Raw genomic sequence first — 27,058 nt, forward strand, 5'->3', positions numbered from 1 at the left:
TTTCTTCAGTAGACCTTTCTTTTGAACTGTAAAAACACCAATGCTAACTTTTAGCTGCTTGGCTGAGTCCTTCAGATGATAGGTATTGCAACAGACTCAGAATAAAAGTGCTAAGATTTGCATAGAAGGTATTGCAAGAGGGTATTTTGAGCATGGTTAATTTTATGAAGAAAACATTCACTTTTGGCTTTATTTTCAATAACAATTCAGTTGACTTATGACCAGGTGTTTGGGGGAAAGTGGGTAATGGTTAAGAGCAAGAGCTGGAACAATAAATGGTATCTGCTCTGGGCTCTGTTTGTTAAAAATGCTAAGACTTATGGAAAGATTCTGAACCTCGGTTTCCTTGTCCGAGAACAGTGAGATCTATACTGACAGCAATGGATGAGAACATACAGTGCCTGCATAACCCCCACTTGAATTACACAAGGGGAAAAGAGCAGTGAAATGCAAAAACTATTGCATGCCTTACCTTCTTTACCCATACATACCATTCTGAAAAATCTTTCATAGGAATGGGTACAGGATGGGCATTTCTAAACTTCCCTGAGTTGAAGGTTGGTTCCCTGGTTAAGGTTTCATTCTTCAGTTGTTTCCAGGTTTTAAATATTGACTGTGTTACTTACCATATACCTTTGACTAAGTTATTTAGGCTTTCTATGCCTTGGTTTCCTCCTCTATAAAATGCTATTACCTAACAGAAGCAAAACCTATGACAGAATTGTAGTAGGGGGAATTAAATTTTACAACGAAAATGCCTAAGATAGTAGCTGGCATGTCATAAATATGTCTATTATTGTCTTCCAAACATGTTTATTATTACTGACAGCCAAAGGGATATCAACAGAAATCAAAACATAACACCAAGTAAGTTTATCATGTACTTTTATTAACAACTTAATACAAACAAGACTGTACATTGTAGGTGCTGAAATTAACCCACTCTTGAAAACTGAAAAACCAGCATTTCTAAACCACCTTAGGCTTTGGTTATAAGTGCCATCTTCTATAGCAAAATTATATAGTGTAACCAAACATCTTAAGAACAAAGAGGGGAAAGATGTTCCACTGGAATGGAGAGATTATTTATGCATAAACAGATTGAGGATCATTTCTAGCTTACGTGATTCACTACACACTCTGGAATGTTCAGTTCCTTTTCTACAGTTCCATAACCAGACATACAGCAACTAAGAACTTGGCCACAGGTCCTGCCTAGACGCTCATTGACATGAAACAAAAATATTTATATAAATAAGTCAATTAAACATCACAAAAACTAAAGGAACACAAGACAAAAATCCAACAGTCAATAAAAACTGTACAGTATTGGTCAGTCTTTTATATCTGAAAAATGTGTAACTTAAAAAAAGTTCTTTATTGTATAAAAAAAATGTCTTTTTACATCAGTGTTAGCTGGAGTGAAAACTCGAAGACTCAGATTCAGTTGAAACAGAAGAATGTCCACCCCGTTTTCCTTTGGAAAGGATCTTAAGGCTGGACCCTCTGCTCACAGAGGTGAGTGCATGCTGAGCAGATGTTTTAAATTTGGCTCCAAGGAAGGCATAGAGGATAGGATTCAGGCAACAGTGGAAAAAGGCCAGGGCCTCGGTGATGGAAATCCACTTGTGCACAGTGCTCTCAAATTCACATCCTTGCTTGATGATTTCTAGGAGAATGAAGGAGTCGATGCTGATTCCAATGTAATAGGGCAGCCAGCAGGAGAAGAAAGCCAGGATGAGGATGACTGTGGTCTTGAGGGCCTTGCGCTTCTGGTGGCCTTTGGAGTGTGACAGCTTGGAGATGATAATGCAATAGCAGGACAGGATGACAATACCTGGCAGGATAAGGCCAACCATGATGTGCTGAAACTGGAACACAACCACCCACAAGTCACTGGGGTAAAAGCGGTCACAGATATACCTCCCGTCTGCCTCCCTGACACTGGCAAAGATGATATCAGGGATAGTCAGGAGGACAGCAGGGATCCAGACACCAACATAGACTGCCTTTTCAGCCAATAGCTTCCTTGGCCTCTGACTGTTGGTGGCATGGACGATGGCCAGGTACCGGTCCAGACTGATGAAAGCCAAAATCAGGACACTGCTATAGAGGTTGACAGTGTAGATGACATGGACTGCCTTGCAGAGGAACTCCCCAAAGTACCAGTTTGCCAAGGCATCAACTGCCCAGAAGGGGAGCGTGATGACAAAGAGAAGGTCAGCCACTGACAGGTGCAGCCTGTACTTATCAGTCATGCTTCTCAGTTTCTTCTGGTAACCCATGACCAGAATCACCAATCCATTGCCCACTATGCCAGTCAAGAAGATGATGAAGTAGATGGTGGGCAGGAAGATCCGGTTGAAATGGGCATTTTCTTCCCGGAAGCAGGGTTCTTTTATGGAGTCATAATCCCCTGAGCCCAAGTCCTCTGAGTAGTTCTCTGAAGTGTAAATCTGCAAAAGAGGAAAGGGCAGGCACATTCACTTCCAAGGTCAGCAGGTATTACCCAAGTTTTAAAGATGTTTGTGAGGGCCACGCACCCATGGTTCACGCCTGTAATCCTAGTTACTTGGGGGGCTGAGATCTGGAGGATTATGGTTCGAGGGCAGTCTGGGCAAGTAAGTATACAGACCGGATCATCTCCGAAATAACCAAGGCAAAACGAACTGGAGGTATGTCTCAAGCGGTAGAGCACTTGCTTTTCAAGTATAAGGTCCTGAGTTCAAAACCCCAGTCCCACCAAAAAAAAGTTTCTGGGACTTAAAAACAAGCAAAATCCAACTCAGGTCAGCCTTCTTCAGGAAATTCTTAAGTGCCCGATAAGGGCTTAAGAGAATTGTTACAGAACCCCACGAAGGTCCCCCCCATCTTCCCTCATAATTACTTCAACATATTCCTCTTCAGTGGAACCAATTATAAAATTCTTTGTTTAGAACAAAAGGGCGCTGAGATTTTTAGGGTTTCAAAGTCACTTCTTGGCTAACTGTTCTGCCCCGCCCACTAGAGGGAAAAAACCAACAACACAAAACCATACACACAAAGAGGCCACTCCCAGGCGGCAAGGGATGGGGGCGATGTGGGACAGAATCTAGTGTTTGGAGGAGGAGGTGGGATTAACTTTTTGTAGGAAGATTAGCCAAAGGAGGGAAGAATGGGGAGGAGTCCCAAGGATTTAGTGTCCTAAGGCACAAAACATTGTTTTTTTCCCACGCCGGTCAAAACAAACCATTCTGTGTTTCAAGCAGCACGCAGTGTGGAAGGAGAAGGCGACCTTAAAGCTAAAGGCTTTTAGTGCTTGGGGTATGGGGAAAAGGTGTGTAAAATGAGCAGACCACACTCCCTGCCCCCAGAGGGGCTCTCCTCCGGGGGTGTGGGTCTCTTTTGCCATACCCATGTTTATCACTTGGCGCGTTTGGGACGTTGAGTAGGGCAGCATTTTCCTGGGTGGGGAAGGTCACGGGGTCTGCATGCGTGGTCCTCGCCCCAAGTTTCATTTCCTCCCTCTCCCGGGTTGCTTCCCACGCAGTCACTGATCCAGTCAGTCACTGATCCAGTTAATGGGGTCGGAAGTGGGCAGCTGGAAGCCTCGTAACCGTGGGTACTCTGAGGGCCGGGTCACCCAGTCAGTCCCAGCATACCCACGTCCCCTCGCCCACTGGCAGCAGCTCCAGGGGTTCCGCCGGGCTGTGCGCCAGGCTCGTCCCGCAGGGTGCAGGAGAGAGATTGGGCGGCTCCGCCTCGGAACGCCTTTGAATCGCGCGCGGCGGGAGGAAACGAAAAGCCTCCCCAGCTAGGGGGTTTCAAAAGGCTGCAGGAAACCACCGACGGTTAAACGCTGCAATTGGGCTGGGAGAGCCAAACGGTTTCCCCACTTGCACCTGCTTGCTGCCTTCGCTGCGGCGACCCAGTAGCCCAGGTGCCGTCCCAACAAGACGCCCGTTTTACCCCCGCCGGGCACACTTCGAGACCGGCAGCTGCACTGTGCCTCTTATGCCCCTTCGATCTCTGCAAGATCCCCCAAATCCGAACCTCGGGACCCACTTGGGGCAGTGGGGAAGTGGCGCGTTTCGGACGCCCGCAAGCGCTTCTACTCAATTCGAAGGCGCGGGGGCAGCTCTTGGCCACCTCCCAGCTGCTGCCACCGCTCACACCCCCTCCGGCAAGCGGCACAGTGAGCACCCGGGTTTTTCTCGCCCTCTGCCCACTGTTCCCCGGGACTGGCACACCTCCGCCGTTCGCACGAAGTGTACCATACCAAACTTGCGCTCAAAGTCTAGAACAGTCCCCCGGTGCCTACGACAGAAGTTAACCTAGGACGCAATGACGCTCTGGGAATTCGCCCAGGAGCGCCGACCCTAGACTCTACGTTCACATAGTATAATTCGTTTCAGGAAACCCCTGCTCTCCCCCCGCCCCACCACCACGCACACAAAGCCCGCCTGCCTGAGCCCCGGGGCAGAGCGCACGCCTTCTCTGCACTTGTGCACAGAATGTTATGTTTGCAAACAGCATGCAAGCCGGCGCCCGCCGCAGGACTCAAGGGGAGGGAGACACAGGCAGCCGCTCCAACGTTCTTTCCAAATCTTTCACTGAGGAAAAGATTCCAATCCTCCTCCCCGCCCCCCATACAGCCATGGTTACGAAAATTTCTTTCCATGCCCCTTCTTCAGGGCACGGGTACCTCAAGGTTCTTGTCGCTTTTGCCCGCTTCTAAGTTCATGTATTTGTACATTTAGGACAAAGCAGGTTGAAACTGGACTTACACTGATCGCCTCCATAGTAATCGCTGGCTCTCCAGCCGCGGTGGCTACTGGAGCATCCAAGTCCTTACAGTCACTTTGCTACCTGCTGCAGCAACCAACAAATTGAAGTTTCTGGCCGAAACCGGACTTTTATGAAAACACGCTCCCGGTGCGGCGCATGCGCAGCTCAGGCGGGGCGGGGAGGTGGAAGACGCGTGGGGGGAGAGGGGCAGGCAAGTGGGAGGAGGGCGCAAAGGATGGGGTGGGGGGAGGAGGGGGCAGGGACCCGGAGAGGAGGAGGGGCAGGGAGAAGCGTGGAAGTCACTGCTGTTCACCCCGAGTCACGTCGTGAATACAGAGCCGGGTATGACGTCCCATAGGCGTTCCTGAACTTCGGGAGAGCGGGATGTGCCTGGAGGGAAGTGAGAAGCGCGAGCGAGGGACGCTTCTGTGCGTGGTGCCTGCATCCTTGCTCACGTGGATGGAATTCCAGACCTGGGAATGCTACAAATGGAGACACTGAGGTCCAGAGAGTGGAAGCGACTTGCTTGAGTAACCTAACCAGTAGGCGGCAATGTTGGGAGCGGGGTCAGCGTCTGACTACATTGCCCGCGCTGTAGCTAGCGCATGCTGTCCATTGAGAAGATAAATAAGCACACTGTGTGTAACTCAACGTGCGTATTCACAGTAATAAGATTAGGGTCAGGTGTAGATAAGCAGGAATCACAGAAGAAGGTAGGGTTTGGAACAAGTCTGGGGACTGGTCGACAAGTAGATGTGTATTCCCGGGATGAAAGCCAGTAATACTGGTTGGTAACAAATTCACGAATCACACTTTTTTTTTTATTAAATTATTACAGTGTGCGTTACCATAAGAGCAATTTAACTACTAAGACTTTTTATAACAGATCGGAAGGAATTTGCGCAGAATCATGCATTCTCACGTATTGAGAGTGCAGATGCATTTAGACCACCCTGTTCTAGGTGCTGGGGGTCCAACGGTGAACCAGACGGAGCCCGCGCGGAGGAAACCGGACACAGACCCGCAAAGACGAAGTGCTAGGAGTGGCCGGGGATTCCAAGGCCGGTTTGAGCTCAGGTCTTCGGATCCCACATCCAGCGCCTTCCTCGGTTTTGTGCCAAGGGCCAGTACTACTGCACGGATGAAAAATTAGGTTGAAGAACTGGGCGGAGCAGAACGCAGAACGGGTTGGACGGTTAGAGCGATCCCAGACAGACTGGGGTTGCAGTGGGCGCCCAGACAGAGCTCCCAGTCCCCCTTCCCCCGCCATCCCCCGCCCCGCCACTTCCCGCCGGCGCCTTGCTGGGTAAGGCGGGGAGCGAGGGAGGGGCGGGGCCGAGAGCTAAGTGCGACCGCACGCTGAGTGACCGCACAGGAGTGACCGCAGAAGTGATAGCTGCGGCCGCGGTACGAGTCCACCCAAGAGAGCTCTGGTTGCGCAGCAACGCGGACCCCAGACGGCCCCCATCCTAGGACGGTCCGGAGGCTAGAAAGGCTTGCCCAGATCGGACGCTGAGCGCTAGCCACCTCCCCCTCCTTTATCAAAAGATAAAATCCACGGTTTAGAGGTGTCCTGAAGGTAGCCCGAATGCTGGGAACCCCTTCTCTGCAGTGCATGTTTTTTTAAATTTTGTGTGGGCCCCTCTCCCCAATGTTTGTCGGTGAAGGTCCTCATCTACTTTGCACTTTTGTCATACCGAAAAACTGATATTGGGAGTCAAGAGGTTGGACCCTCAGAAATGGCCAAATTAGGACACACAAAAACTTTTGAAAGAACTTTTACTTTTATAAGATCATTTATAAAACCTCAGTATCCTAGTATTTTCATAAACTAACTAGCAAGTAGAAAATTTGTTGAAGGGATTTCAGACCAGTTCCTTGACTCTATTGAGGAGAGAAGCTTTGTGCTGGAATGTCAGCTGTATTGTATCTCAAAACTCCTCTTCACAATAGCTAAAACTCTCAAAGGGGGAATCTCCCAAGCCTGCCTCCAAAAAAGAGAGAAGGTACATTTAGAGTAAAATGGTTTGCATAATAAGTATTTGTCGATTGTTGGCAGACAAAAGAAAACTGCTTTGGTTTATCTGAAGATGCAGGGTAGGTCCTTTTCAGTATAGGCGTTAAGAGGAAGCAGATAAAAGAACAATGAAATGCTATTTGATGACTATCAAATTAGGCCAGGTTTTTTTTTCTTTCAAAGATAATATTTGGCCTGCAGATTTGAAAAGACCAGCTGTCTCTCACTTGTCACTGGTGGGAGTGTGAGTTGGGGCAGCCTCACTGGAAGGCATTTTATATTTAGCAGAAACCTTAGGAGAGTAATTCCACCGATAGGAACTTACCTTTAGGAAATAGGATTTGTGCCACAAAGGTATTCAGGGAAGCACTGTTAATAATGCTAAAAGAAACCCCGATGTCCATTAGTGTTGATTAGTTGAAACGATATTGATACATTTATAAATGAAATTCCACGAGGACATTGAAAATGATGTTTGTGAAGAATTTTCAATGACATGGGAAAAGTACTCATGAAACAGTAAGTGCAAAAAGCACTGTTTAGTGTGATCTCAGTTATGTTAAAATATGCTCTAGGAAAAGATTGAGAGGAAAAACAAAATAGGAGTTTTCATTGGGTAGAGAATTGTTGGATTTTTACTTTGTTCCTAGACTCTTTTAATAGTGAGACATTTTCACATTAAGAAAAAGTCAGTACACTTTATGAACAAAAAAAAAAAAAAAAAGAAAAAGGAATGAAAATGCCTCCCTTCTCTCTTATCTTTCCACTTCCTGAAGTATGTGATGACCTTTTCCATAATAGTCTCCCTTCTTTTCCCCTGGGCTAATCCTACTTAAACTTCCCAACTGCTCTATGATGTACTTTGAAAAAGTAAATAAACCAAACTTAAACACTGCGTGCTTGTTAAGTGCAGTGGACCTCAGAGAGATAATCCCCTCAAGTCTACCAGGCAGGTACCTCTCTTCCAAGCTATGGAAGCCAAGGTCTGCAGCGGGTAGGGAGCTTGCCTCTACTCACACAGTGAGGATCTGTGCCCAGTCCGTCTGGCTCCAGTGCCCAGGCTCGTCCACTGCATCGCAATGTCTCCCTTTCTCTGGCCACTGCAGTTCACCCTCTGAGAGCTCCCTTCTCTGGAAGGTCACTTGGCATTATTTACCTACTGCTTTGAGTGGCATCTCTTGTGATGTTATTCAACATTTAAATGCCCCATGTTTTTATTCTTCTCCCGTAAATATTCCAAGTTCCTTAAAGTGAATGCCCAGATAGCGGCTATCCAGCTAGCCTACTGCTGAACAAATAATGGGCCCCTGATTGTTTACTGAATCTTTATTTAAAGAATTAATGACTTTCCTGTGTGGCTCTGGCAACAGAGCCAGGCTGAGGGGCCATCAAGGCTTTGGCAGGATCCCCAAGTTCTCAGGTTGGCTTTAGCCCAGGGAATAACTAGCATTGGCCGCAGTTTGGAGGGGATGCTTACGAATCCAGTGACACGGTGGCCAGCATCCTGCCACCTCCTGTTGCTCGCTTTGCAGCTGGTGGCTTTGTGTGTGAGTGTGTGTTGCGCGTGTGTGTGACAGAAGGCTGTATACTGTCTCTAAGTAGGCTTCAAGTCAGTCAGGGAGAGAGCTTAGGAATATCCCTCTTCCTGATGGTGGATGACAGGAGGCAGCGGCATAAAGGCCTTCAGAATACACAGTCTTTGTCTGACACTCTAGTCTCTTTAAAAAAAAAAAAAAGGCCACTTTATTTCTGAAAGACAAAAATAAAGTACAAACTTCCTTGGTGGTAGAAGGGATAGCCAAAGGTATATCGTTCATATTTTCCCAAGTGATTAAAAATGATAAAAAGGAGACTGTTTCCAAAGGGGCCTGTAATTCTAGCACAGGTTACAAATCTTAAAGAGACAATGCTGTCAAAAGTCAACTACTTTCAAGGTGGTGTTAAGTGGAAGAAACAGGCTACTCCCTGACCACTCCCAGCCCATCCTCCTTCCCTAGGCCTCTGTGTCCAAAATTTATTTGGAAAATAGACTTAACACTTCTAGCTTCTAGCTCTGTATCAGTTTAGGACAATTACTACTGGTTTCCCGGGAACCATTTTCATCTTAAATTTAAGTCATATCTTGAATTTCTAAAAGGGCTGCCTTCATTAAAATGAGATTCTGAGTGATTTCCATCAAACCTTTATAGCAGTCAACAAAATTTCCTACTCAAAAAAAGCTAGACTGGTAAATATAGTCACCTTGATATATCATTTTCACAAGCAGTCAGCTAATTAACAATGCAATGACCTACTTGACTAATTCTACTGCCAGGCAGAGGAATTGTTCTCAAAGTTTGCTGGGCTCATGTGGCAGGTGCTATGTGTCTTTGTGGGTGTGAAGAACAGCAACAGACTCAGTGCTGTTGCCTCAAAAATTAATGGTGTCAAGCTGGGAAAGAGGGCATGACTTTAGGAAATAATTGAGTGAGTAAACCCTGTTCTCCATGGAAAAGCTTATCATTGTTTTCCTTAAGCCAGTAATTTATTAGTGGTGACCTCAGGCAGCTATATAACAAGAGGAAGTACCTACAGCCCCTTGGACAGTCAGTTTTCTAAAGAGAACTGGCCATCCCATGGAGTGTCATGGTGCCCCCAGAAATGTGGTGATCTGGTTACCTATACAGATGGGCTTTGAGTCTACCAGGAGAATTATATTAGCAGAGGGAGAGGGTGGGGATTATTTATGTGTGTATGTGTGTGTGGAGAGGCAGGGGGATCTATGCAATGTTTTGCTTGACCGCTTTTTCTAACTCTAAACCAATGGTGTCCTTGGAGCTAGTTGGAGGTCTAAAACACAAATGACAGATACTATAAATGAATGAGGCCATAGAGAGTGGTGGGGATTGTGGGTAACTGGAGAGTGTGTACCTTATATGAAAGAGGAATTTGGGTGGTATCTATCATTCTAATTACATGAGCCATTTTAAAAGAGAAGCTAAACATTCTAATTTTTTGAAATACAAAATCTATCAACTTAAAAAAGTTGGTTCAGGGGCTGGGGATGTAGCTCTATAGTAGTGCTTGGTTAGCATGCCCCATGTCTGATCCTTAGCACTGAAAAAAAACAACAACAAGAAATAAAACACAGCAAAACAAAAAACAAATGAACCCAAAGCAATTTGTTCAAAACACACAAAAACTCCCCAAGCTTCCAGTTTACACTGGCAAAAATGTTGGCTCTAGGCATCAAAAGAAAGGATGGCATTAGCTGGGGGTTGGGAGGATAAAACAGACACTCACAGACAGCAATGAAAGTAGCAACAACTGGCCTCAATCCTTTTGAGGTGGATGCTGGATCCTAATCACCCAGGTTCCGGGTTGGTTAGTATTTGGGATCCTAAAAAGAACTAACAAGCGCTCCCTGACTCATATTTCTCAGCCCCGTTCCCAATCCTGGGCTCTCTGCCGTCTCAGCTACCTTGATGCAGAAGGGCTGGGCCTCTTTCTCCTTTCAGCTATTGTAGGACAACATCCTTGAGGAAAGGGGACATTCTTCTTCCTCCTTCTTAAACAGGAGGAGTGACAGAAGAAAGGATTGCAGCCCAGACAGTATAGTCTGTCATCTTTGTTATAATATCTAGATAACAAGAGTATTTCATTTTATTGGATTATTGGGAGGATTGAATATGATATACATGTAAAATCTTTAGGATAGTGTGGGACACATAGTAAGTGCTCAATAAACACAACCTATTTTTAACATAGGTTTATATCTCAGCTGCCAGCATGTCTTTTTTGCCAGTGGAGGACTTTAATTAACCAGGCAAATGGTTTTCTCCACCATTACGCCCAGAAGTGAAGTAAAGGGAAATGGAGACTTGAAGTGTGAAATGTTCTTACTTCTAATTGCGGGACAAAGAGTCATGTGTGATGAGGGAAGGAAAGAGAAGTAATAAAAGAGTTTCTCATAAGTGCCCTGAAATTCCCTGCTGTAGTTACAGAGTCTCAGATTTAGAGTTGGAAGGGGTCTTTGAAGCCATTTGGTCTTACCTTCCAGCCACTGGCAGGAGCTCCTTCCACCACACCACACGGGCCATCCTGATCCGGCTCTGAGCACTCCCAGGGATGGGCAGCCCGTTACTTGAGATCTTCGGGGCAAACCTGATAGATCATTAGACAGTCCTTCTTTCTCCTAGGCACCTGTCTCTTCCATTCTCTGCTCACTGGGTCTAACTCAGCTAGAGCCTGCTTGGCTGAGATGCCAGGAGAAGAAGCCAAAGAAAGTGGCAGCCAAAATCATTCTGAGGCAAAAGCAAAATGTGCTCTTTCCGAGACACTTTTTTTCCTTCAGCCACAGGGATGAGTCTAATGAGAGTTTTCTTTGTTCCATTAGCAAGTTTGAGAGGGGGAATCAGGCCAGGTTAGGGTTTCTTTTCATAAAGAAAATTATCTCCAAACATGGAAGATTTGAGGATTACATGACTCAAAAGATTTACTGCTGGATTTTTAAGGCCTCAGGAGACTTTCAGATGTGCTTGCTTTGGAGAGAAAATGGAGAAAAGCACCGATGGAAAGAGGCTAATAAAGAATGAAGTTAACCCCATCTTTGCTTGGTTTTATGTTAGGCAAAATCAGGTTAAAATGAGCACTTAAAAATTGTCTGAAGATGCACGCCAAGTGGATTTCTTTACAGCAACTGCTGATGGCTGCCTGGAGAAAACACTGCTTTTTCGCTTAATCAGTCTGCCCATGCCCTCCAACCAATAGCAGGTCTAGTTGTAGATGGTAGCCTAAAGGTGTGATGGCCTGAGTTCCAGCCCCAGCACTCTCCACTCCCTGAAAAAGAACAGGGCATTTCCTGGGATCTTTGTAAACTGGGGATTGCTGTGTTGGAGCAAATGGATGAAATGAAAATCTTTTCAGTGTCATTTAAAAATAACAAAAGGGTGTATTTCAGGTTTCTTCTTCTTTTTTTTTTTTTTTTTCCCTTCCATTTTTTCCCTTTGTGTAGCCTATTGGAACTCCATCCACTCAGCTGTGCTATTTTGGGTCCAATTTGCCTCTGGCTGCCCCATGCCTGAGTTGCCTCTTACAGCCAACATGAGGCAATTCTGCAGAAGGTGTGAGATATAAAAGTCTCATGTCTGTCCTTGTTAGTTGTCTCTTTATGGTTTGGAAATCAGCTCACATGTGGATAGTTTCTGGCTTATTTGGGGCCAGAGAAGATAGACTGACTTCCACAGAGACACTGCTGTTTCCACATACAGAGCTCCATTTACCCATCAGATTGCTGAGAGCTTTATCTTTGATGGTAAATGGGAGGGCATCCCAGCTCCATCAAATGTCTCTCTACACTAATTTAGATTAGCTTGCTGTAGCCTGAATAGGATTTTTGTTCTTTGCCAGGTAAAATTTCACTTCCGCATTAGAGTTCTGTCAGCTGCTTACTTTTTTTTTTCCCTATCGCTTTTCACCCATATGGGGTATACCAGGGTTTTTGTCACAATTTGGCAATTTGCCAGACCAAAGAAAAAAAGAACCACCCAGCCTCTTTCCACCAAAACCCTCCCCCAACTTCTCTCACACACGTGTGCACACATGCACACCCACACACATACACATGAGATCATAACCAGCCAACCCCAGAAACCCAATTTCTCTATTGCTTCTGAATTCTTTCCTCCTCTTCTTCCTGCTCCTTCTTTTATCACCCCTGGTGCGTGGATGGAACCCAGGGCCTTGTGTATATGCGAGTGCTCTGCCATGGAGCTATGTCCCAGTCTATACTTCTGAGTTTGCTGAAGTCCCCACAGCTCCTGTTTTCTCTATCATTTTCCCCTTCCTGTGCCCCAGCTTCCATTCTAGAAAGGGGAAAGCCCACTTAGAAATCATTATGCCTTCCTATCCGGGCTTCTATTTGGAGTTCAGGGGCCAAGGGTCATCAGACTGGCCTAGAAAGTGAGAGGGGCTCCCTGGTACCTGGTAGGCAAAGGCTTTTTATGCAAAACATAAATGTTTGGCCCTCCTTTCTGACAGGTGCCAGGAGACTTCCTCTGCCTCTTTCTTTTTTTTTTTTTTCCATTTTTCTTTTATTATTCATATGTGCATACAGGCTTGGGTCATTTCTCCCCCCTGCCCCCACCCCCTCCCTTACCACCCACTCCGCCCCCTCCCTCTCCCCCCCCAATACCCAGCAGAAACCATTTTGCCCTTATTTCTAATTTTGTTGTAGAGAGAGTATAAGCAATAATAGGAAGGAACAAGGGTTTTTGCTGGTTGAGATAAGGATAGCTATACAGGGCATTGACTCACACCTCTGCCTCTTTCTTAAAAGGACAAATATATAGAAGCTAAATCTTTTGTCCATCCCCAGCAGTCAAGACAGCTTTGTTTACTACTTTATATAGTTTATATTGTGAACACAAGTGACTGTTTTCTAAGTATTAAAAATTACCTCAATGTTTCTTCAAGCTGTGTGCTTCATTTTCAACCCCCACCTTGAGTCAGAGAGAACCATCTAGAATATTCTGATCTCTGGACCTGTGGTCTGCAGTCTCCATGCCACAGACCTTAGTGTCCCTCTGTGAGTGGAACCAGCCCCTATTGAATAAGTCCTGCAGAAGAAAGAGCTAAAGATGGCAGAGTGTGAAGCACCCATGAGAATCAAATATTCGCTAAAATAGGGCAATACAAATCTGAGTTTCTCTCCCTACTGCTCTGCTGTCCCACTGGGTTCTAAGAGTAAACAGCCTCTTCTTGTCCCCTGAGAGCGAGGGAAGTGGGTTTTTTTTTGCAAGCCCTCCTTTCTCTCTGTTGCTGGGGTGAGGTGCGTAGGGCTGATGTGTATATGCATATGTCTATGTTTTTTCACCCGCAGTGATGTAGGTCCCTTAATCTCCCTGATCCCAGGTCATCTTCCAGAATTCCCACAGAAACTAAGCCAGCGGCAGTAAGTCGGGCATGTCTGTCTGGTGATGGACACACTACCCCCCAAGGAGAGACTCCAGTGAGTTTTTGGTGGAAGCTGCTCTGGTTCTCCCCACAGAAGACCTGGTTCTGGAGGTGAAGTTGCTGAAGGACTGAAAAAGAATTCTACCCAGAGAACCCAATGAGCAAAGAGAAGGAACTGTAAAACAGGGAATAGATATGTTTCCCTGAGTGTGACTTGGTGTTGAGGGGTTTGGGTGAGTACAAAAGGAGATAGCATTGTAAGACTCTGAAGTGCAAAGCAACTCTATTAACTGAGTGTCTTGCAGGATTGACTCTAAGTATCTATAGGGTTACTTTGTAAACTGGAGCAACATTAATTAGAAGTTAGTTATTCTAGAGATAAGATGCTTTAATTAAATGTAGATTAAGGGTAAGACAAGGTGAACGCCTACCCATTATGGCTTCATAAATTACAGGGACCAATTTTCAGCCTGAAGATCCTGGCCTTACCATGAAATATAGGGGAGATAATAAATGAATCTTCCATTGAATAAAATCAAGGTTGGTGTTAAGTATTCTCATGGTGCAAGCAAGTTTCCTTGGGTATTTCCCCTTGAAAATTGAGTACACACACTCTCACACTGCCTAGGACCTGTCCCATAGAGTTTTATTTTATTTTTCCCATTTATCATCATAACTACTTTCTTCAGTGGCTTTTGTCTTATTCTCTCTAGTGCCCCTGATTTCCTTCTCTTCTGTTTCTGAGGTTTTTTCATTTCTTTCTTTCTCTTCTTTTTTTCCCTTCTCTTCTATCCTTTCTTTTTTCTTTCATTTCTTCATTCTTTTTTCTTTTTTGGCAGTATTGGGTTGGGACTCAGAGCCTCATGCTTGCTAGGCTTGAGGTATGCACTCACCTTTTTTTTTTTTTTTTCTTGCTTTAGGCAGGGTCTCACATTTTTGTCCACGCTGGCTTGGAACTACAATCCTCTGGATCTTTGCCTCCCAAGTAGCTGGGATTACAGGTGGGTACCCACCATACCTGGCTCCCTTTCCCTCTTTCTTTCCACAAACTACTTGGGTTGCTTACATGCGCAGAGCTCTGCTAGGCATTGAGAAAAATACTAGATGAATAGCATACAACAGAAGGCATAATATACATAACTGTGATATAAGCCAGAGCAGGTTGGCAATGAACACACAAAGCCCAGGAAGGAAAGAGGAGGCCTTTCACACAGGGTATACATGTGAAGAATGGATAGGTTTTAACTTGGAAAGAACTGGGCAGGAAGGAGAAAAGCATGGATAGAAGGCTGGAATCATGAACAGGGACCATTCAGTTTGACTGGAATATAGGCTAGAGTTCTATTTAGAGAGAGACATTGAGGCCAGAGCACAGAGGGTTTTATAGACAAAACTAAGAGGTCCAGACATTGTTCTATTGAGTAATAAGAAGACTGTGAAGATTTTGAGTTGATGAATAATATGGCCAGAGCTTGGATTTAAATAATGAATTTGTGGAATGTTGAGTGGTTTGGAAGGAGAAAGCTGAGATAGAGTGACTAGATAGAAATTTGTTTGGGTAGCAAAAGTGGGAGGTTTTAAAGGTCTGGTTAGCTGAATAGTAGTGGGAGTTGGAAGGGAGCTAGTGTGTAAAAGCAATCTTGGGGAACCAGCATTTGGTGACTCATTGATGTGGGGCTGAGGATGAAGGAGGAGGGCAGGGGACTGGAATTAAAGCCAGGGTGTGATGAATGGAGGTCTAGGGAGAGATTGTTTGGGAGAAGAGTGGTGCTGTTTAGAGAAAGTCTGAAAGCATAGACTTTTATTTTTCAAAGTTAGGGTGGGGTGTTGGTTTCTCAACCAACACCTCATCTGACTTGTGGGCTTTTTTGTAGCATGATGATATCCTGTTACTGAAGTCATTGAAATGACTTCATCTCCATGCACATCTTAAAAGATAACTATCAGAGGTGGCAAACTTGGCAGACAAAAAGAAAATGTAGATTTTGAGGTCTTTCCCTTATACTTCTATGGTCTCTACCTGTGTGAAGTCAAATCTGGAGTTGATTCGATAGGTTAGGACACTATGTTAGGTGAAAGCAAATCAGTATGGTTATTCAGTATCCTTTAGAACTGGAGACTGTGCTGAAAACTATGGGAGAAAAGACAAAGGAACAAGCATACGTTCTAAGGATCTTAGTAAGAGTTAAAATCAACATCTGTGATGTAATGATCAGTCAGATGCAATCGTCTGCAATGTTTATGGTTAGAGATAAATTATATAGCAAACAAGAAGTTGATGGCATCACCCAATTCAGACCTAAAGAATCAGAATGACCAAGGTCAGGGTTCAGCAGTTCAGATGAGAAGGAAGTATTATAAAACAATGTATCTGGGGCAACAATTATAGGAGAGATGGCATTCAAGCTGAGCTCTACAGGGAGGCCACACTGCTACCATTCCACTCGCTACCTGCTGGGCACTTTGTTGGAATGTCCTATCCAACAGACCTGAAGCTGGAAGAATTCCAGGGCTTCTCAACTGCAAGCACAATTTCAACTGAACGTTGAATATAACTTGTGCATCGTCACTTGTGCCTTTATTTGTAGACTGTGCCAGAGTCATTCTTAGGGAAACAGTCTCCTTTTCCAGACCTTCACTCCATTGTCATGGTTGCTTTGCTGAGTGTCCTGGTGTATTTTTGGGTGTCCAACTTTGGGCACAGAATGGGACTCCAGGCTGCTCGTTGATATAATTTGCTATAGGAAGAATTTGTTTTTAGATCTACTTTCCCTTTTCTTTTTGGTTTCTGATCACATTTCTGGCTGTAGTTACTCACCAGAGACTTACCTCAAAGGCTGCTAGGTCCATATTTGGATTTTTTGGGGGATGATATTCATCGCATAGGAGCAAGTGAGATCAGGCTACTGGACTTTGAGCCTAACAGCATGGTACAGGCTGGTTCCCAATCAGGGGTATGAACCCCTAGTGAGGTTATATTAGGGTTCAAATATTCCCAAGTTACAAATATTTCTGCAGACTGGATAAATTACTATAATTTTCCAAATACATGTTGTGATTGATAAAATACTGAAATTGTTTGAAAGTATTCATGCAAATTTGATTTGCTTTTGTTTGTGTGTGTATGTAAGAATACTGTTCATCAATGAACACTACCAGCATGACCTGCATTTATCTAGTGGTTCATGAAACTATGTGGTTGTTAGAAGCAATATTCATGTTTATCAGAGAGAGGCAACCTTAGGCAGAATAGTTTGTGTCTGTTGCCCAGAGTCTATCCATATTCTGATTGCTAGAGAGACAAGCTTGGGAGATGACCAAGGTGGAGTGGGATAGAAGAAATACTTCTCTCTTTTTTAAACTTTAATTTTTTTTATTATTGTGTTGGTGGTACATTGTGACATTTACAAAAGTTCTTACAATATATCACAGTTGAATTCACCTCTTCCATCATTCTCTTTTATCCTCCCCTCCCCTATTCCTGAAAATTTTCAATGTCTTATTTTTCCATTTACATACATGGGTACACAATATTGGCACTATATTCACTCTCTTAACCCTCTCCTTACATCCTCCCTCTTCCCACTGGTACCAACTCCCCAGGCAGGACCTGTTCTTCTACCCTCCTGTTCTCTCTCTCTCTCTCTCTCTCTCTCTCTCTCTCTATATATATATAAAGGCATTTTTGTTTGATTAAGATAGCTATACAAGGAGCTTCCTTATAATATCTCCATGTATGTATGGATTATAATCCAAATTAGTTCATTTCCCCTAAGAAATATTTCTCTGAATACCACTTAGCTACTCAAATTTCACCAGGGAGATACCAACCAACAATCAATAAAATAAAAGGGTAATTACTTGGGAGGGACCTTTCAGGTTCTCTAAACCACTTCCCATCCTGGGCAAGAATCCCTTATGGAACCTCCTAGAAGGACGAGCATTAGCTTGACCTTAGCCCCTATAGGGAAAGGAGCTTGCTACCATGTAAAATTCAGATCCCTGGGACTTAGCCTTTGACAGTTTTGATTTGGCAGGGCTAGGGTGGAGCCTTGAGCATTTGTATTTTTAAAAAATGCTTTAGGTGTTTCTGATGTCAGAGTTGAGACAGAAAACTGTTAGGAAAGGACCAAAATAATTCATTACAATGTTCTTTGTTTGTGAAGTGCTCACTAATGCATGAACAGTGTCATTGTGAGGCTCCTGAGGGCTTTACATTTATGCTTCTTTTCTCATTTCTCATACTTACCCTGGTAGATAGATCCCTATTTCAAAAATGAGTGAATTAAGGCCCAGGGAAGTGAAACCAATGTGGTGGCTGGAGAGTGACAGTTGGAACCCCAATGTACAAATGAAACTAGGGAGCAGTGGGTGTGTCTCCTTCTTGAGGAGGGACAGTTATGACCTCGTACCCACAACTGAGATTTCAAGCACACAATTGGCGCGGGCTCAGTGACAGGAGAATGATGCTGTGGATCAGGGTAGGGTGTTGCTGTTGAAGGGCTTCTGACATACCCAGCTCCTCTGCCCATCTTAAGAGACCTGGGTTCACTAGCTGAGCGGCTTTGGGCAAGTTTTAGGACCTCAGTTTCTCCATTTGCAAAGTGGAGATAATAATGGTGCCTGCCTTTTGCCACAAGTCTAGCCATCACCATCAATATTTGTGGTATACCTGCCTCAGGCCACTTTGGGTATCTTCTAGACAGTGTTAGAAGCCCAGGTGGAGGATGTAGGAGAAAGAGAAGGACAAAGGCATCAGAAGCTCACCTCTTTCTTTAAATGAAGGAGCTTAGGACCTGGGAAGTCAGATGCTTGATGCCAGGTAGGTGCCTCACAGTCTCCCAGAGGCGGAAAGATGGCAGCTGCCCATTTCTTACTGCTGCTCCAATATAGTGGTGATGAACAGCTTCTCACAATGGGAAAGCCCAGCTCTGCTGTGTCCTGCTTGGCTCCTGACAAGTGTACACATGACAGAGAGATTTATCTTTTGTTCACAGGGATCTTAAAAATTGTTGGGATTTGGGCTGTTTCAGGTGCTTCCTGAAGGGTCCCAAGACAGGGACGGCTCCCACAGGGAGACCAACCATGTGGAGTATTCATGTCTAAGTGGGACCTTGTTGCCATGCACAATGATGGCTCAGCCTGGCTCCCACCTGGGAGGGTCTCTAACACCCTGGGGTGATCTTTCCTGGGAGCAGCAGAGCGATGAGGAGCTAGTCCAGGGATATTATTTAGGGGTAAGTCATATTTTTCCACCCAGTCTGCCCTATGTTGGAGCAGAATGCTCCGGCAACAGTCCAAGGCTGCCAGGCAGCCAGCTGTCGATAGGAATGTGTCTCCTCTCTCTTTCAGCTTCTCATTTTCCTGGCATCTCCTCCAAGTTAATGTCTTGCTAGGATGGTTTGAGTTGACATTAAACGTCTGCTGAGTTTCATGTAGCATACAGCTGCCTACCGGGTGGCACTTTCCACTTAGGGCATTGGGGGCAGGGCATATTTTATGACCCTGATCCCATTGTTCCTTCTTCTTTACACTCCCTTCTCAGAGAAATCTGCTTGTTGTTGTGATCACCCTGTGGTTGAACCATAAGATGGAGCCCTCTTTGCTGTTGATAATTATAGCTCTTCTTGGAAGTCTTTTTTTTTTTTTTTTAAATTCTTACCAGGTGTTCTAAGTGAAAGGTGATACTCAATTGTGTGGTAAAGGCACCAGATGACAGTCAGAATGAGCAGCTCCTCAAAGACAAGCGGTTTCCTGGGTCACCAACTCACCATATTAAATGTTCACACTGCCTGGTGGCTGAAATGAGCCAGTGGTCCTTTCAGAATTCCCTTTACTGAGTATTTCAGAAAAATCTGTGATTGAGACTTTGAATCATATTTTTCTTCACTGCAGCTGACTATTTTGCATTTTCCTAAGGTGAAACTCAGCCTGTATTTTCAGGTGTTGAAAAGATTCAACACAGCAAAGTTGGGGTCAGGTGTTGAAAAAGAGTCAACACATCAAAGTTGGGGGTGGGGAGTGGGGGGAACCCAGCTTCCAAGGAAGAAAATGCTTTCCCAAATCAGATTCTAAAACAGAGCTGAGTGGCTTCCTGGGGTTTTCTCAGTTTTCCTTGAAAGCCTTCTTCCATCTGACTGCCACCATCTTCTCAGCATTTCCTGACTGCCCAGAATCTGGCCTGTCCAGACTTTTCTAATAGCGTCTTCCCCATCCTCTTACAGGTCTCCTCACTGACCTCTCACCAGCGAAGATTGTGGTGGGATTTTCTATGCGGTGTGTGTGTGTGTGTTGGTGGGGGAATTGTTTACTCATGTCTAGACCACTTTCTGCATTGATAGAACGTCCCATTTTAGACCTCCTCACCAATCATAGGTCCTGGCTAAAAGCTTCCTGGTGAGTATTCAGCAGCTTCCTTCTGTAAACCTTCACTGAGTACTGACTATGTTCTAGGCACCAGGCATGGTGATGTAGCAATGCACAAAGCAGACCAGGAACTTGTCCCCATGGAGATCCTGGGGACCCAGACAAGTGCACAGGCACTTATAGTCTAACCTAAACCAGATCCAAAAGGCTGCCTGAAAGACAAAATCCTTAAATCAAGAGTTAACCAGATGAAGGGGATAAAGAGTGTTTTCTTCTGGTTGCATTAATGCTATTAAGCGCCTTCTTCCACTCTGCTTTACAGCTATCTGCTGGTATTGTTTCTATGAGGAATGTATCCATGTTGTTTACTACCTTCAAGAGAATGTAACTAGGAGCAGGAGTCTGTTGGACTTGCCAGAGTTTAGCATAGCATGAGTCTTTGCCAGGAAGAAAAGTAGCATTTAGGAAGGGCCTACTCTGTGTGCAGGAGGTTATTTAAATGACTTACTGAAAGGAACAGGGAGGTGGTGAGGCTAGAGAGAGCCCCACAGTCTGGAAGTTAGGATGGTAGTTGCTTTTTGGTCTGCTGCTGAGTTGTGTGATTTGGAGTGAATCTCTAAACTGCCTGTGGACCTTGATTTGTATATTTGTGGAATGAAGGGTTTCCTCTCCAGTGTCTTCCAGTTTTGCAATCCCCCTTTTCCTGCTGTCTCTCAGGGCCATCTGGTTGTCCTTGAACACGTGGGAAGACAACTGCCTAAAGCAGTTCAGGGGTTAAGTCAGGAAACCCAAAATGGAAATGAAACTGCAGCCCTGAAGACTTAAGTGCTAGGCTAGATGGAGACCAAGGAAGGAATAACCCCGAGAAATGACCCTCCTCTGCGCTCCCGCACCTCACCCTTCTTCTTGGTGCTCAGTACCAGGCACACCCAGTGCAAGCTGCCAACTAGGGAGGAACAGTGTTCACCCAGGCTTTGTTGGGCTGGCTGGGGGAGCTTCTAGATTGCAACACCAACACCTGTGGTCTTGTAACCTAGGCTACAGAAATAGCAAGTGGGTACGCAGAGGGCAAGCTGATGAGATAGACAGTGCTGGGTACAGCGGCTCACAGCAGAGCGTCTGTACTGAAAACACCTCATTTGGGACATCGTGTACCATTTCAAGGGTGGCCCCCCTTTTCTCTGTCAAACTTCAAAACAGGAAGAAAGTTTTCTTCAACTGTAGACACCAATAATAACCCATGTCCTTCTAGAGAGATCTATTTGGAAGCCATCCAAGAAAGCTACCTACCTTCTCTAAGGGGGTGCTAGTCTTTTTTTTTCTTTCTCTTTTTCCCCCCCTCCCCTCTCTCCAAACTCTGGGCTTGTGGTAGCAGTTTGGAAGGTTGGCACAAGGCCATCTGAAACCACAGTGGGGTGGTAGGTAATCATGTTCTCATTAGAATGCTGTTCTGTGGTTTAATTTTAAACGGCTTCTTTGCAGCTTAGGAACACATACTATAATTTTTGAGCAAAGAGAGATGACTTTGTTATACAGCAAAAGGCGGGAAAATGGGCTGCTCTAAGATACTTCCTCATATATTTCTAGAAAAGAAACAGCCACTTTCATTCTGGGGAAGGCAAACTGAGCAAAAGAGTGACACCCATGGGGCTTTCTGGAGATTGATGATATTTAATTGACTCTGGGGACAAGTGTTTCAAACACATCTGAAGACCCGCCAGATTGAAATTGTCTGGGGATGTAGCTCAGTGATAGAGTGCTTGCCTAGCAAGTATGTGACTGACCTTGAGTTCTATCCTTAGGACTACCAAAAAGAAAAAAAAAAGTATCAAATAGTATGACCATTCCTGCACTTAAACATCTAACTGAATACTTTTACCAGTTGCCTACATTGGACTAGGTCCTAAAGACAGAGGGCTACAAATCACAAGGAAATCACCACCAGTTGGGTGGCAAATGAGTAAAGGGCACCACAGTGCAGTTGGGTAAGCAAGCCACCCATTTCTTCACTTCATTTTCATGGAATTCCCGCTTGGGACCTTTGGAGTTTAAATAGCAAAGATAGAAAACTAAAGCCCAGGGTTGTAATTTTCTTCTTTAAAAAGTGATAAGTCATCCAAGTGCTCCCATTTCCACAAAGGGAAGGACTTTTTGACCTTAAGGTTGCCAGGTTTTGGTTTCAAGGATTAGATTGGTTGCTTCTGCCATTAGCAGCATAACCACTCACCAGTGTGACTAGGGTGCCCTTGTCCCTTTCCTGGCCACCCTCCACTCAGATGACAGTGGAAAGTTTAGACAATCTTCTAGGAACTGTCCCTGTTCCCCTACAACTCCCCCCTTCTTCATCACCAATCTTCCTGACTGACCAGTTCCCACCTGACCCAGCTCTGGCTGTTACTGTGACCTTTGACCTTGCCTTGGCCACTTCTGTGTGCTGTTCATTCATTCCCAATATCTTGGTTTTCTTTCTCACAGAAACTGGGCTGGCTCCTGCACTATTCCTTCAGGGTGACATGCAGAAAAGCTCCAAAGAATGTTATCAGGTGTGATGAAGATGACCCCTGATAAGTAGAACTGACCAAAGTCAGCTCCGTGTATATTGGATGGACTGATTTGGACCCAGAACTGATTTGAACATTTAAAATCAGACCTATTCCAGTTAACAGGTGAAAACTCTACCTGTTCCAGGAATAAGTAAAAAACAAAAAGAAACCCATCTTTTGATTTTTTTTCTCCTCCAACTTAATTCTTACCTCATCTATACTCACTCTTTAGTCTGTCTGTCTGTCTGTCGGTCTCTCTTTTGCTGGCAGTTTTATCATATGCATATCAATAGATAAATTTGCATAGTTACATTGGGCCTTTATTTTGAGGGACTCAGGGCACTGATGTTTTCATAAAGTACCTGTAATAGGTTAAAATTTAAATGTGTTTTGTTTTTTTCTCTCTCAATCATTAAATACTTGACTGAATTGAGACATAGGCAGGATTCTTTAAAAAACATTTTTAGATCTGTTGGAAGACTTTTGATTTTACTTAAAAATCTTGGATGGAAAATATTAAAGGAAGTCGAATTTGCCAAGCCTTTAGCAGAGGTATTTTCTATACTCCAAAGGTGAATATGGAGTGAACTGGTCTGATTTATTGTCAGAGTTGACATTAAAGCAGGTAAAAATCAGTGTGGTTTTCTTCATGGGGGGTTTCACTTTGACTTTCAGCATAGAATCTGAGGGTTTGGTGAACCCAAAAATGCAAAGTGAAACCTGGGAGTATGAGCACATATCAAGTCAAACAGACTTCTATGAATGGAAGCTGCATTCTAGTGACACATTTGTTGTATATCAACATACGAATTTGGTAGATGTCATTCTCCACTCTTCATAAAAAATATGGTCTTTTGGAACTTATATTTAAAACAGGACATCTTGTTGACTGCCAAATAGCATGGCATTTTCTAACTATTCTCAAAGATCCATGTTCATGTGAACTACTTAATTTATGCCAGAGATGCCATCTTTTGGGGGATGCTACTCTTTGACAGTGTGTTGCAAGCCATTTCTGCCTTGTCCTTTGGAAGACTTGGGGAAGGAGAGAAGTGAAAGGGAGGAAGACAGAGTAATTGCCCTTAATATCATCTCTGTCTTGGTGAGGGTTTCTCCCTCCATCTCTGTTGTCTGTAGTAGCTCTGGAAAGCAATGTAGAACCAGAGAGTGAGAAGGGAGGATGGCCCTGGCCCAGTGAAAACGCGTTCTTCTATCTTGACACTTTTGATATGCGGATTTGAGTAAATCAATATAGTAGTTTCCCCTTATCTGTGGTTTTGCTTTCTAAGGCGAAACCAGCCTTCCCTCCCCCACCCCTCCCTTCCTCTGTTCCTCCTGAGTATATTCTGTGGAAAATTCCAGAAATAATTCAACAGTTTTCAATTGTGCACTGTTTTGAGTAGAGTGATGAAATCTCATGTCATCCCTTTCACATCCTGCCTAGGATGTGAATCATCCCTTTTTCCAGTGTATCCATGCTGTATACACTACTCACCTGCTAGTCACTTAGAGCTGCCTCAGTCGTCAGATTTGCTGTCACAGTATCACTGTGCTTGTAGTTCAAGTAACCCTTATTTCTATAAAAGCCCCCAAACAAAAGAATAGTGGTGCTGGCAATTCAGAAACAGCAAAGGGAAGCTGTAAAGTGCTTCCTTCAAGTAAAAACGTGAAAATTCCTTTTTTTTTTCTTTTTCTTTTATTATTCATATGTGCATACAAGGCTTGGGTCATTTCTCCCCCCTGCCCCCACCCCCTCCCTTACCACCCACTCCACCCCCTCCCTCGCCCCCCCCAATACCCAGCAGAAACTATTTTGCCCTTATCTCTAATTTTGTTGTAGAGAGAGTATAAGCAATAATAGGAAGGAACAAGGGGTTTTGCTAGTTGAGATAAGGATAGCTATACAGGGCATTGACTCACATTGATTTCCTGTGCGTGGGTGTTACCTTCTAGGTTAATTCTTCTTGATCTAACCTTTTCTCTAGTACCTGTTCCCCTTTTCTATTGGCCTCAGTTGCTTTAAGGTATCTGCTTTAGTTTCTCTGCGTTAAGGGCAACAAATGCTAGCTAGTGTTTTAGGTGTCTTACCTATCCTCACCCCTCCCTTGTGTGCTCTCGCTTTTATCATGTGCTCATAGTCCAATCCAAAGGTGAAAATTCTTGACTTAATAAGGGAACCAAAAAAAATCCTATGCTGACATTGCTAAAATCTACAGTATGAATGAATGTACTATCTGTGAAACTGTGAAGGAAAAAGAAATTTGTGCTAGTTTGGCTGTCACGCCTCAGACTGCAAAAGTTATGGCCATAGTATGTAATAGGTGTTTACGAGAGAAGAGGCATTAAATTTGTGGTACAAGACATGAACAGAAAATATGCTCTGACTGATAGCAGTTGTTGCACCAGAAAACAATGCGTCCATATGAAGACTTCAGCAAGGTATGTCTTGAAGCTGGTAATACCAAGCCCTTTACTGAGGGATTGTTCCACAGATTCAGGAATAGATTTGGATGGAAAAATATGGAAACTACTGGAGAGGCCACATCTGCCAGTGAAGAAGCTGTTGCCACATTTTAGTCAGAGCTGAAGAAGTTGGTGAAGAAGAAAAGATAACACCCAGAGCAATCCTTCAATTGCAATGAAACCAGGCTCTCCTGGAAGAAGACACCCAAGAGAATTTATATGTATAAGGTGCAAAGGAGGTATTAGGACATAAAACACGGAAGGGCAGATTAATGCTAGTGCCACGTGGCAAAGCCACAGGGCTTATGATAAATGTGGGCATAGGATAAAGGCTGACATAATATATAAAGTGGAGAGCTTACAAAAACAAAAATAAAAATTATATTTTGAGGCAGAGACTTATTTTGCATAATGTGCATCACAGCATATTGTTATAGTTGTTTTACTATATTATTACTGTTGGTAATTTTTTATTATGCCTAGTATAGAAAACAAACTTTATCAATATATAAAATAAACTTTCTGTGTGTGTAAGAAAAAACACAATACCTGGATACATAGGGTTTGGTATTACCCATGGTTTGAAATGTCCATTGGGGATGCTGGACCAACCCCCATGGATACGGGGGCACTAGAGCACAGTCACCGATACCTCCCAATATTTTGCTCCAAAGTACACCTTAAACATCACAAATGCCTTTGGAACTCATACCCCTTAAGGTTTTTTGTCAAAATGGAAAATACACAGAAGACCCTCACATTTTTATAATACTTTAAACAGATTTAGTGTTCAAGGTAGAATTTGTGGTGGTGAGCTGTGCAACAAATCTCCTGAGTCTGAAAGGAACTCTTTAAACAATGCCCTTCCCCAACTGCTGTGTACAGTGTTCAAGTTCAGCTGAGGAGGGATCAAAATCAGCTGTCAAACGGTGAGGTGCTGCTGTTCTGGCTCCATGAGAGAGTTTACATATGCTCGGAATTTTAGCCGTGATTGACAGGTGTGTGTGTGTGTGTGTGTGTGTGTGTGTGTGTGTGACTTCAACCCTTTGTTCTGTTTTGCAGTCACAAAGAACCGTTTCCCTTTGAAATCCAAGAAGGTTCCTTTCTCAAGGCTTGAGGAGGGAATTAGGCAGTAAATGACCATGAACGTTTTTTTAATCTGTTAAAACTTTAATTGACATAGAGTTTATGAAGCGTTTAGGAATTTCAGGATGGCTTTTTAACTTACTTTCCAAATGAAGCCACCTGTAGAGTAGCATTAATCTTCATAGGTGTATGGTTTTCTGTAAATCCTCTGATCTGACCTTAGTTACTTAAACTTATTTAAATAAACCATAAAGTTATTTTATATAATTAGATAATATTAAGAGAAAATGATCAAAGGCCTTCCTTTTCTCTGTTTTCAGAACAGAATCCTGCCCAGAGGTTAGTGATTCTATGGACCAGACACTTTGTATTTGACCTGCAGAAAAGGTTGTGCAAATACTCATGCTGAAAGCCCCTTTAATGGCCTGGGATGGGGGAGTCTACAATTGGGAAGGACCAGGTGGACCTGAGCTGGGATGAGTGCTTTCTTGGCAAGGAGCCCATTCTCATGATGAAAGCTGGGAAAATTTGCTTGGAGAGAGTAATCCAATGATACCAAAGGATTAAGCAGGCTTACATTGAGCAAACTGTGAACCATGACTCTGAATGGAGCACGTCTTCCCCACTCTGGCAGCTGCTTTGCTTATAAAATAGAGCAACCACAATTAAATAAGAGGAGAAACTAAAGAGAGAGGGTAGGAGGAAGGAAGCACCGGGTGTTTCAAAATGATATTGCTCACGTACAGACCAACTTTGCCAGCAATCAGTCATTCTTGGTTAGTGCTAACAGAAGACTCACCAACATTACCCTGAAGCCTTGAATCTGCACGCATTCCAAGTTCACCTTCTAGTCCTTACTCCTATTGGACCAGTCACTTAATTA

At 44.1% G+C, this 27,058-nt stretch overlaps 1 protein-coding gene across 1 annotated transcript; it reads right to left on the bottom strand.

Annotated features, from left to right (window-relative positions):
• Positions 1 to 868: 868 nt before the first annotated feature.
• Positions 869 to 4,918, bottom strand: Cxcr4 (C-X-C motif chemokine receptor 4). The gene is made up of 2 exons (XM_020178235.2): positions 4,767 to 4,918; positions 869 to 2,456 (listed from the first exon to the last, which is right to left on the bottom strand). Exons 1-2 carry the CDS (start codon positions 4,779 to 4,781, stop codon positions 1,413 to 1,415), a joined length of 1,059 nt encoding a protein of 352 aa, XP_020033824.1. The 5' UTR covers positions 4,782 to 4,918; the 3' UTR covers positions 869 to 1,412.
• Positions 4,919 to 27,058: the final 22,140 nt, after the last annotated feature.

This window comes from Castor canadensis, chromosome 4 (genome assembly GCF_047511655.1).
Source record: "Castor canadensis chromosome 4, mCasCan1.hap1v2, whole genome shotgun sequence".
In the NCBI taxonomy this organism is placed as follows: Eukaryota; Metazoa; Chordata; class Mammalia; order Rodentia; family Castoridae; genus Castor; species Castor canadensis.